At 37.9% G+C, this 12513-nt stretch overlaps 1 protein-coding gene across 5 annotated transcripts in view; it reads right to left on the reverse strand.

Annotated features, from left to right (window-relative positions):
* The window catches only part of KLHL5 (kelch like family member 5), a 57278-nt gene that overhangs the window by 31314 nt on the left and 13451 nt on the right, over window positions 1-12513 (reverse strand). Inside the window, exon 1 of one of the 5 annotated variants that reach the window (XM_083836243.1) lies at window positions 6905-7631. The exons of the other annotated variants lie outside the window; for them this stretch is intronic. Coding sequence (XP_083692369.1) covers window positions 6905-7281 — 377 coding nt within the window. The 5' untranslated portion in view covers window positions 7282-7631. Of the gene's footprint in view, window positions 1-6904; window positions 7632-12513 lie in introns of those variants that run through there. 5 annotated transcript variants of the gene reach the window in all.

Raw genomic sequence — 12513 nt, forward strand, 5'->3', positions numbered from 1 at the left:
GGTGCTGTACTTTTCAACTAACGGACACGCAGCGATCAGTCCAGTAATCACATCTATCTATCACTGTCAGACAGGAGAAAGAACAGGCATCTACCAAGACCCTGCAAAGTGAAAAAATGATGGAAGGATGCAATAAGGAATCACACCTCTCCCTGCCACCCCATCATGCACATATGTTAAAATCTTACTTCACACTTAGTTTGGGATGCCTAGAGCAAAACTTGGCATATATGGAGCCAGAAAAGGAGTGTGGATGCAAGGGAAAAAAAAACACATGAAGAAACACATCAATATACTACCACTCCTGCTGCATGAAGCCTTAAGTATTTGAAATGAGATCCAGCACAGAAGAAGTCAGCAAGGGTGGATGGGGAGAAAAATTATTCCTGTCCATACACAGAGCAGTTAACAAGAAAGAGGAAGAAAAATATAAATGGAATGTATGGGTCTAGGATATACAGGAGCCAGATCCTAACTATGTAGACTGAGGGAAGCACACCTTTTCTTGATCACAATTTTTTCACTGACTACTTCTTACTTTGCACTGTGCAGGCAACTTAAAAATATACTCTAGACCTACTATAGTATTTGGAAAGACATGGATTCATGAGACCGACATCCTGAGCCCTGTTCTCACAAAGCTCAGTCCTCAGCTTGGGATACTCATTTGAAGAGGAATCCTCAAATATCAAAGTCTAAATTTTCAGCAGAAAGATGTTCTGTAAAGTTTCTGGGGTGTGCACATGTGCCCAGATAGCTAAATAGGCCAAGTAATCTGACACTGAAACTCAGATCTAGTAATGGATCAGAAACGAGATACCTGCCTACCTACTTCCCTGGAAGGACTTTATCTTAAACGTGCTCTGAAGTTGTGGTTAGGCATTTATTTAAGCTGTGTCAAGTTCTTCTCACCCCCCATGAGTCACTTGTTCTGCTCCACCACCGGCCCCTCTGACATGCTGGAACAAGTCTTCTTTGTGGCCATGTGTGAAACCGAATCAAGGAACTCATATACCTGGAAAATAAATGAGGGTAGGAAAAAAACTATCTTTCTCCCGTATCAACTCCTTGACCTGACTCACTCTGTAACCACGCAAAACATGATGTTGTCAAACTGGGTGGCGTTTCACAGCGAAGGAGCTAGTACTTAGGGAAAGGGACTCTTTTGTTGCACCGTATTTTAAATCTGATTCCTCAACTTACCCCATTGAAAACGATCTCAAAGAAGAAAAAAAAAATCTACCAGGTATCAGGGATCTGACTTATATTACAGCCTCATAAAAGAGCTGTGCAGATATGACCGAAGAAACTGGTACGGAGAAGCAAAAAACGTTCTCAGCCAGCGCTTTCCTGGCCCACACCCTCAGCAGAGCTACTGCCAGTCCCCAGGGTGCACACGTGCACCCTCTGTGCAGGGCTCACTGACAGCCCTGATTTTGGTCAATAAGGAAAAGGAACCGCAGTGATGTCTGTTTTCCACAAGCCCAAGATAAAGCACTTAGGACACAGCAGAGCCAGGCTCAGTTTGTTCCCTTACCTGAAGAAGTTCAGCACCACAACTGTCCTCTCTTCTAGCAAATAACTTATAAAACATTTTCCATAGAGAAATGAAAAGGGAAGGGAAAGAAAGATTAAGTTTAATAGACTATAAAGAGAACACGAAAGAGACACCTGAATAGTTGAGGTGCTTGCACAAAAGGGGAGATATGGGCTATTTATGCCTATTGCCCAATGACTGCCTATGAAAATTTCAAATCCTCCCACCCTTTCCCCAAACCCTCTTACAAATCTGTGTCCCAGTTCAGTTCACCACAGCCTCAGCCAGGACAGCTGCAAGAAGAGTGGCAGGGCTAGCCCTGCTTTTCTCCCACCCAGCAGCAGCACCGAAATGCCTCTCCAAATTCTTGCCTGACATCCTTCGCTCCTCGAGAGGAAAGCTGGGTACCTAACGCTGACCTGTGCTCTCCGTGCTCTGAGCAAACATCCAGCTGAGGGGACCTGCACCTCGGAGCATCACGGCAGTCCTGCTCCTTTTGGATTTGGCTCTCGACTCAGATTCATCTTTAAGTACAGCACAAACTTTCCCTCCCACAGGCTAGAGGCTCATCTGCACACCTCACACATTAGACTGATGCTGTCAGCATGTAAGATGGTTACATGTATTGAAGAACCCTTTCTACACAGTCCTTTAAGACTTAAAATATTTTTACCAAGTTAAGTGAAATTATCATTATTTCCTTATTTTTATTATTGATAACTTAATGTTAGTAGCGTGTTTTTTTTTTGTAGTCTTCAACTTTAATCTCACTTCAGTGTTTCTTTTCATTCCCTGTTTATGCCAAACAATCCTATCTAACACTAACCAACCAATAACTTTATTAAGTATTTAAATATAATAATTTATTAGGATGATCATATAAACTTAAGTTACTCTAAGGACAAGCTCTTTCCCATGCTAGCTACTCACTTTACTATCCTGGTGACAAATGTAAAGAAAATAATATACTAAAGATGCTGGGTTTCTTGGACTTCTCTGTCTGACGAAGCATTTATATATGAGCATGCCTTTTTAAAATCAAAGCTATGTACAAACCATGCTATAAAACCATTCACTTTCAAAGGATTTTATTTCTTGAAGTAGGATGTTTGGAACAAGAAGCTCTGCCCAGTCAAACAGCTCATCGCAAAGCAATGAAGCAATTAACCGAGCTGGTAGCAAAACAGACATAAATGAGTTTCAAAAGTAACAGCATAGACGATGGTGGCTGGAGAGCTGAATTCACACCTCTCCTTCTGCTGTTTTTTGAGGTTTCATCGTTGTAGCTTACACGAAGCCACAGCACAGTTTGCAATGTAAAAAACAAAACACATACCAGACTTCTTCTTTCCTCCCACTTTTACTAAATCTCTCTTCCACATAAGACTTGTGTATCTCAGTTTATGGGGGAGAAGCACAATCTGCTCCTATTAAGAGGATTTGCATCTTTCTTTTAAAGTATTATTATTTTAAAGGAGGAGTTACAGTAGTTATTGTATACCAATCACGTTAGTTAAAACTTAAGAATTCCTGTAAGTGTTAACCTTGGTTACAACAAAGTTTCCAAAACTTTTTTTTCAAGCATGTTACTTCGTGGTCTACATTCTAAATTATTTTTCTGACGGTATCTTTTAGGTTAGCTATCTCCATGTTTGTTTCTTAAATAAAAACCAAACAAGAAAGACTTCAATATGACCAGGAAAAAATAAATATACATTTCAAACTATTAATTTTGGAACACAGAGGGAGGAGTGAACTATGAATTTGAAATTAATTTTAAAATCTTTTTCTGAAAAATATGTAAAACTTTCTGAAAAACATTGTCTGAAAATTATATGCAAATTTACTTTTCTCATCATCTAAGATGCTTCCAGTGAACACCTGTTTGTTTTTCAGAGAATAAGGCAACAGCCCTCAACATTTTAAATCTTAATACATGAAGAATATAACCTTTTAAATTATGACATTTAAACAAACAGAAAATCAACAAGCCAATATGGATACCTCAAAGTGCAGACAGATTGACAAAAGTAAGCTTAATGACATTTCAAAGAAGACTAACAATAATAATTTTGTTTACACACCTCAAGATGGTTCAAATAATAAAAGAGGTGTAGAGATAAGTAATCTTTACTGTCGCATTAAGGTGGTTTCCTGCATTGGAGTTTTTACATAAAACTTGTCAAAATATATATTTTTTAATCAGTTCTGTTACTTACAGTGATTCCTCCAAGCTAGCTGACATTTTATTGCATGGGGAGACATGAAATAATAATCTGCCAGCTTCCATTATTTAATATGATGCTTTACAGAGTCAAATATTTCCTTCTTCAAAGTTAGAAGGACAAGAATCTCAGCTGATGACATTTCTGTGCTTATATCTACAGCAAACCACTTCCAATGCTTTAATATATGCCTGGGTGAAATGAACCAAACATAACTATACAATGCATACTAGGTATGCTCTAGGTCTTTTCAGCTTGTTATCCATGGTGCCTTCAAGGTCTGAGGACTGCTTTTAAGGCACTCACTAAAAGCAGAGGAAAAGAAATCTATTGCTAATACAGCGATCTGTACCCCATGGGAGAATTTTGCAATGTCTACAAATCCAGAATGATGACCATCGCCTCAGGAATGCAGGATAGTTAACAAACAGCAGCAAGAGAGGAAATCGGAGAGATGAAATGCAGCAAACTATCCTTCAAGATCATACTGGTCGCAGCACATAAGAGCATGACATGAGCAGCTTTACGGCCAGCTAGCTCTGATCCCTGAATGTGAATGATCTGTTTGCATCTGAGATAATTATGATATCAGCCTTTGTCAGAAATTGGGAACCAAACCTGGAATTCACTTACCCTTATGCCACCAAGCTCTGTACTAATGACAACCGAATTCTACATCCTCTCTCCTCAGAATGAATCCTATAGTGATCCAAAGCTTGCAGAACGCCACAGGCCTGACCAAAATGCTCTTCTACCTGTGCCATATGACCCAGCAAAGAAGAAAGGTACACACAGAGCAGCGAAGCTGCTCCTGTCACCGCAGGCTTTCAAGGCTCATAACCAGGCAAGAAGTTCAGAGAAGTGAAGAAGCAAGATAACTCTGTAGCGTCCACAAAGTTTTTTGTCTCTTTTTTGAAGGATTTTTTCATACACATAACTTGTTTCTAACGGAGGAAACACGGGGTTTTCACAAGGGAAAAAAGCCCTCTGAAAACTACATGCACAAGTGAGTTCTGTTTTCTTTACTCAAGTCAATAGGTAAGCAGCTGTATCTGATGATAATGAAAAAGAGGACCACCTTATCATGTTCTTAACAAAGGAAAACAACAGTTGTTGGGCAGACTTATGTGGGTTATACATTCTTAATGAAGGGAATGAACAAGATATGCTGTCAGTACAACCTCCCCTGGAGAACAAAAACACAGACAACAATACCAAGCGAGTCCTTATACTACCATTAGTTACATATTAAATTGTACCAACACCGAACTCAAAAATTACCTACAATACTTATTTTAAAACACGTAAATAAAACCCTAGCAAGAATTACAAGACAAAGAAATTACAAAACAAGTCCAAACGCTGTATGTGACTAGATACATAATTAAAAGACACTTAACATTGACTTATTTCAAATATAAAATGCATTGAAGTCTGCTACTCCGTCTGCAAAAACAAACGGACCCAAACCCATAAATAAAATAGTAGTACTATAAAGACTTCTCCCACCCCCTCAATACGTATCTGCAGTTCAATTCTACAAAGTGACAAGTTACTTTTGTCATATGTAAATTCTCCTACAATTATAACCAAATCTGTACTAATTTTAAGCTACACGTTTATCTCTCTGAATTACATGTTTTTTTCTGCACTGATTGCTTTGCTACGGTGAGAATATCCTACTTGGGGTAACGCGGTACATAAAAATTTCACACCACAGATAAGTGTGATATGGTGATGTTACATCTATATCGTATATGTTATCTAGTGACACCGCTATTTAAAAATTTATACCTGAATACCACCTAAAATAAGAACTCTTCAGAGGCACGTTATTTATAGCTCTGTAGTTGTTGCAGCATGGTAAGGCTGCTGTTACGAAGAATCAGTAGGCATTACTTCCTTTCCCTGTAATTTTAGTACTTTTGCAGTAAGTGACAAAAACAAATACACTGTGTTGACTCCTAAGCATTTTTACCCTTCCTCCTTTCCTCCGGTCTATAAAGGTTGCATAAACCACAAATAGTTAGTGTTTATATTCTGGACTGCTTTGCCCTTGCACTAAATGAATTCTTCTCCTGGGGAATGGAAAACAGTAAAACTGCTTTAACTAGATTGATCTGTCCCTAACATGCTTTATTAAACACCGTACCCTTTAAATAGGCATGCTTTCCAAAATGCTTTATCATTGCAAAGTTATCTTACAATCAAGAAAGCAAATACCATTAAATTTACTCGAAATGGTAAGCTAACTACTCTGCAATATATGCAGTATAAAAGAGGAAAAATACTTCCAGTGAAGAATGGCTGACTGAAGCACTAAAAGGAAGTAAAAGAAAGAAACTAATACTTAACAAGAAAGATATTGCCTTGCCTCATTTTCCACCAACTGTTAAACACCTTTCACATTTAATAACAAATTGTAAGGTTTCATCTTTAGTAACAATAGGCAAGAGAAGAACACCAAAACATCTTTATAGACACAATAAAACCATTCTTTCTTTTAAACTAGGTACAGTTTAAGGCAGCTGAGCAGACAACTGCAATCATTGTAAAGCAACCTTCTGGTATTAGTTTACAGCACAACCTGGTTGACTTTCAATAGATTATTTCTTTCTTCAAGTTGTACATGCACAAACAAAAATGATATTTTTTGTCTTACAGCCTAAATATTCTTTACTGTTTCATCTCCCTCATCTGTAGAAATACATGGAAACATCAGATAAGAGTGACAAGTTGCTTTAATTTTCACGGTTTTCTCCGAACTGGGACAGATTCTCAGCATAGCTAGACAGTCAGTTATCACTTCAAAATAATTTAGAAAGCATCCTGTAACATCACCATGTAATGGACATCACCTTATTCATAGCAGCAAGTTTTAGGTATAACATTTAAACCAGCAGTGAGTGCACGCACGTCTTTGCACTTTACTTATCCACATTGACTAAATAACATTACCTTTTTAAAAGGTCAGAGTAAACACACCAAAACCTGTTTATAAATCATTTTCTGTTTCGGATGCACAGCAACTGCTAGGTTTCTGAAGCATTTCAATCTAGGATAAAGGCTAGCCTACACATGCATGCCATCTGTAAACATGAAATGAAAACACATTGCTCACAATAGGAAAGTAATAATTAACCTGCACGAACTGCTGTCCGATTCATTTTCTTCTTCACTTGCTCTATCATCTGTTTCTTGTCTGTCAAGCCAACGTGCACCTCCACAGTCTTCTGCAGAGAATTCATATGCAGGGATTTCTGAGGTGGATGCCATTGGCCAAGGAGGTGAATTCTGGAAATCCTGTTGGCTAGACCTTCTGTAACCGACTGCTGTTAAAGGTAGGTTACCCGAATCTAAAAACTTTGTGCCACCAGTTGTTACATTTTGTCCTCTATTCCAGAAGTCTCCCTGGTGGCTTTCGATTGCGGAATTAGGGGCTGATGCCTGATGACCAAACCACCTCCATCTGATTTTTAAAATCTGCTTCACGTCAAACTCTTTACGAGAACCAGACATCCTTAGTGAGAGCCAGTGATCGTCTAGGCAACAGGGTAAGAAGCAGCACACATAAAAGAAGATTTGTGCACCCAACCAAGACAAGAGAAACACATGCTCTGCCCGTCTGTGGCAGGCAGAGATTCTACAGGAGAAGGAGGGGGAAAGGACTGCATTCACACCGAAGCGGCTTCCTTAACTGTATGTCATTTCAGTACCAACAAAAGGCAACGGAGGATGAAAAATCTCGTGGTAAAAAGGGAAGGTGAAACAACCATCTCAATTGGGAAAAATGCTAATCGGTTTACCCTAAAAGCTCCGAGGCTGTTTCTGTTGCTCTCCTCTGACCATTAGCTTTCAAACACACCAAACAGTGTTCATTAAAGCCCTTTCAAGAGCTGAATACCACCCCCTCTTCCTAAACCACAAATGCACGTAATTCCTGTACTGCATCACACAATCTCTGCTTCTCACGCTGTTAACTCTTGCTACTACGGGGGGGGAAAAACTGCACAAAGCAATCAAAATTCTTCCTGCACTGCTGAAGAATAAACACACAGAAAAGACTAAAACCAGCCCAAAATAACTGACTGTACTGAGGAGAAACTGAACTGGGTATTGAATGGGAAGAAGCTGACTGATTTTCTCTTGTTACGGGACAAGCACTAATATTAAAAAAAAAAAAAAAAAAAAAGTAAAAGAAAATAATAAAAGAACAGCCTGGAAGGCTCAAGGGACTGATACTGGGTTATGGAGCCTTTCATCTTGCTGTGCTCCGATTCAAATCTAGGTCTGCAGTAACCCAAAATTTCTCACATTCTGTTTCTGAAGCGAGCGAATGGTTGCCATTCACTCGCACATCACTGAAAGAAGCAGCAACCAAAGCCAACTCGTCACTGTCCAAGACACCAGAAACACCCCCTGCAAAATAGCCAGCACAAGACCTTTGCTTCTTACTCATCGCATGGAGTCAGCTGTTTCAGATCAGGATAAAGACACTGTGACAGAGGAGGGAAAAAGACGTACGTGTACTTCTGGGACAGAATTCCCACTAGGCGGTCTGGGTAGGTAATGTTTGAAACTATGCAAATATGTTTTCACTTGAATGAGGAAAAATCAAGTCAGAAGGACAAAATACACAACAACCAATTTATATTTCCTCTGAAAAACTAGCCTGTTTCCTCTATGACATATGGAGCTAGTTAGGTCTAAAATGCTGGGACTCGTTGCAATCACACGCTAACAACAATTTCAGAATGCCAAAGACACTGGATTTCATCAGTCCTTAATGGACAGAACTACATTTTCGACCTTCACAGTTCAGCTAGTCTGTTCAGCTCTCCACAATACAAATTCAACAAGTTTATAGGAACTGCTTCTTTTCCATCCTTTCCCCTTACCATCAGAAGTGGAAGTTACTACCTCTCAGATGAGCATTACCAGCTACAATATATGCTTCTCTGATCTTGTGATTAGGATTTGTGTAGGGTTCTTTAGAACAGCTTATACGCAGAGCCCATGTGAAAACGTAAATAATGCCCAATTTTACCACCCAAAAAGCAAACACTCTGCTTCATGTCAGGAGAAAAACATGCTATTTTCTTGGGAACAGCAATGCTGAAAGGGCTAGTTTTAACCTCAAAAGCTCACCCACCATTACTCAGAACATAATTATTTATGAAACTGCTTCTCACAAAAGCTATCAAAGCTCATTTCTACAGAAACAGTGTTCCAGCTGTTCTCTACAAGAGATGCTGAATTTCAAAGTTTCTACCTTGCTAACATCTTGGTCTACCAGAAGGTACGTACCATGGCCTTTGCAGCATACCCAGAGAACAGTTAAGGGTAACCCAGGAGGTGAGATGATCAAGTAAATAAATATATGATGTTGTAGTCATCTTCGCTGGGGATTTCATTTAAGCACAGTCAAACGTGGAAATATTTTAGAAGGATAATAATTTAACATAGAAGCATAAATCTGCACACATGTTGAACCGAAAAGATATGAAATGCAGTCCCTATCCATCTTGTACAGCTATGCAATTTTCAAAAGCTTAAGTGCAGTGTTCCAACACTTTGTGCAACTGCAAGTTGGGTGAAACTACAGTACCTTTCAAGAAGAATTAACAAAATGGCATCTTTATTTATCCTCGCCTTACGTTTTGTGTTGGTGTTTGGTGTTCCCCAAAGGTGGACAAACAGGATAAGCGACTGGTGTATTTGTTAATGTTCACCATAGTAGTAGGTTTTTAATTATCTGTTTAACAATAAAAAGTAAATTTTAAATACCTTTACTTCTGCTGGTATGGTAAATCCATTATACATAAGGACTGACCTGAATTTTCTTTCTTGCATAACAGACTCATTTGAAATTCAAACTGTCCCAGTAAAAGTCTACTACAACAATGGCAGATTTGCCAATTCTGGTGCTTTTTCAGCACTTTCTTATGACTCACTGGGAAACACAGCCTAATTATTGCTTTTTTCCAGCTGTGCAGCTATGGGCTCAAACAGAGAATAGAAAAAACAAGATGTGTGGTAGTTTTAAAAGATGAAAAACAACTTTTCTATTTTCTTTAATTTTTCTAGATTATACAAACTCCTGTTCCTCTATACACTCTCCCAACTTACAGTTTTAAAGTACATTTTTATATATATAAAAATATTTTCTGTTTCATATGAATTAGATACAAGCTTGTATACAAAGAAGGACAAAATGAGGCAAGTGGCACTTAATTCTTCAGTGTGAATTGGTAAGATTGCTCAGGAATAATTGAGGTCCTCTTCTTGTTCTCCAACAATTTTTCTTATTGTGACTATGATAGATTTTATAGGGTCCCCCTGCTGGCAGTTAACAGACTTCTGAGGAGATCTCAAATGAGTTGGTAGGACCACTGCTTACTTGGACCACCTTACCTCTGACATCTTTTCTGGTTGTGGGTGCTCACAGATCTAAACACTCACACCCAGCCTATGTCTGCTCCCACCATAAATCTTTCTAATGCACTAAAACTTTCCTTAGAAAACTGCTAAAAAAAAAAGGTTGTATGACAGCATCTTAATCCAGCACAGTATATACAGACTTTGCAAGGATTCTAAAATATTTTTTTTCATTTACTAAGGCAAAATATGTTAAAATATGTTAAACTCTCAATAGTGCCAATAAGTAACACCAAGAACATGGCATGGCAGCTTTATGAATTGCTCATTTCAATATTTTCAGAACAGTTTATCTACACAGAGATAGAGAAAGCAGGAAAAAAATCAGCAAAATTAGCTTTACTGACATTCTTTGATTTGCATATGATCTATTTATTTACACAAATGTTAAAGGAAAAATGAAATTCAGCAAATAGTTAATACAGTAAAAATGTTGCCTAAATTTTATTTCCAAATATTCAGACATACCTAAGTGCATCGCTGGGCTATGTATAAAAATAATTATTTAACTTATTAGATCTAAGTGCTTTTACTCATTACAACTTCTCCTTTTTCACTAGGAAGTCAGATAAATTCTCAAATAAGCAAATACATCTATTGAATACATTTTTGTGGCGTTTTTAAGATTTGAAGCTCAACATCACTTTTCATGGCAACATTTTTACTGTTACAGCTACATTTTGGCTTCAAAAACCTATTGCCATCCAACTTCAAGGCAACTCAGATACAATATTTGTCAAGGTATATATTCTGTCAAGTTAATTTAAAACTAACAATTTTTAAATTGGAGATCTAGGGAAATAAAGGCTCAGCTAGTCCTTATACTAAAGGCCTAGATATTAATGATCCTTTTAAGTGCCAATTAAGAACGAACATGTCAAAATAATTAAGTCCTTGTTTTGACTGCAGGAGAGCTGTTTCTCTCCTGAAAAAAAAATACTTCTCAACAAAAGCATTACATAGAAAAAGATAAATTTGAGACATAACTAGACTTGTTAAGAGGTAATGAGGTACTATATTATTGCCAATGTTTAAGATCCTAGATACTTATTCTGAAGCATAAGAATGGCTCATTGACCGTAAGATGTTCATCAATTAATCAAATGCATACTTACAGCAATAAAAGACGTTCAAAATTTAACACCTTTTAAAAAGGTATTTTAAAATTTAAAATATCTGGAGGCATTAAAATAACTGTCTGAAGAAAACTGCTATAGACAAACCCTGGTTTTACAATTCCACTTTTAAGTATGATTATGTTAAAAGAAGTGTTAAATGTTTCCTTTTTCTGTGTTCCAGTCCAAAAATTATAGAAATTGATGAACAAAGACTTCAGAAAGATAGTTACACTCATGCTCTGTGATCCTATAAAGCAGTAATTACTTCCTATACCAAAGTTTTTGTAACCGCAAACACTTCTGATTCATGTTTAGGTGAAAAGTCCCTTACAGCTGCAACAGTGTAATTCATACAGGAGGAAAAGAGAAAACTACTACAGCTACTGGCTGTACTGACTATATGTATTTAAAGTCATTGTTCTGACTTGCAGAAATGAGCTGCTGCCAAATTCTGGGCACTGCATGGCAACTTTCTGCCACTTAGCACTACACATCCCCCTCGAGAGGTACAAGCCATATGTTTAGAAACACTGCCTTCACAGCACACAGCTTTACATTAGCATGAAAAGACCTGTACAGAGCAACAGCTTGTTTTGCAGTTTTATTGAAATAGAAAGGAAAAAAATGGACAAAGATTTCCATACGTTATAGAAGACTACGCTTGTCAGATCCTAGATTTTTTTGGCTTAAGCATCATAGTGGTTCACGCAGAACAACAGTTGTGACCCAACACATTTACATTTCTTTAACCTTCGAACATTAAACATTGGTTTCTGTCTAAGTGATACCCAAGCACTATCAAGAACTGCACCATTTGCAAGTAAAAGTAATGCAGAGCTATTCCTGAGTAACACCACAGTAAGCACCCTGAAGCCTATGCACTCTCAAGTTTGCACTCCAAGTACATCAGGTGTTTTTTCAGTTAAAATTCAGGTATAACACAAGATGGACAACACTATGACATGTCAATCCCCAAACTCATAAAAGTTTTCTCAACTAAAAGATTCAAAGTCACACAAAGATTAAGAGAAGCAAAAGATTCCCAGTTGGTACTCTCCAGGAGCACTCATACAGCTGATTCTAATGAAAACAAGGTAAAATCAGTCTGGAAACACTAACACTCCAGCACAAATCATCTCCTCTAGAAACCTCACTGCTATGGACAAGTTCTGCAAAATGCTGTTCTCCAGCTATT

The sequence above is a fragment of the Anser anser genome (assembly GCF_964211835.1).
Source record: "Anser anser genome assembly, chromosome: 4".
Taxonomy (NCBI): domain Eukaryota; kingdom Metazoa; phylum Chordata; class Aves; order Anseriformes; family Anatidae; genus Anser; species Anser anser.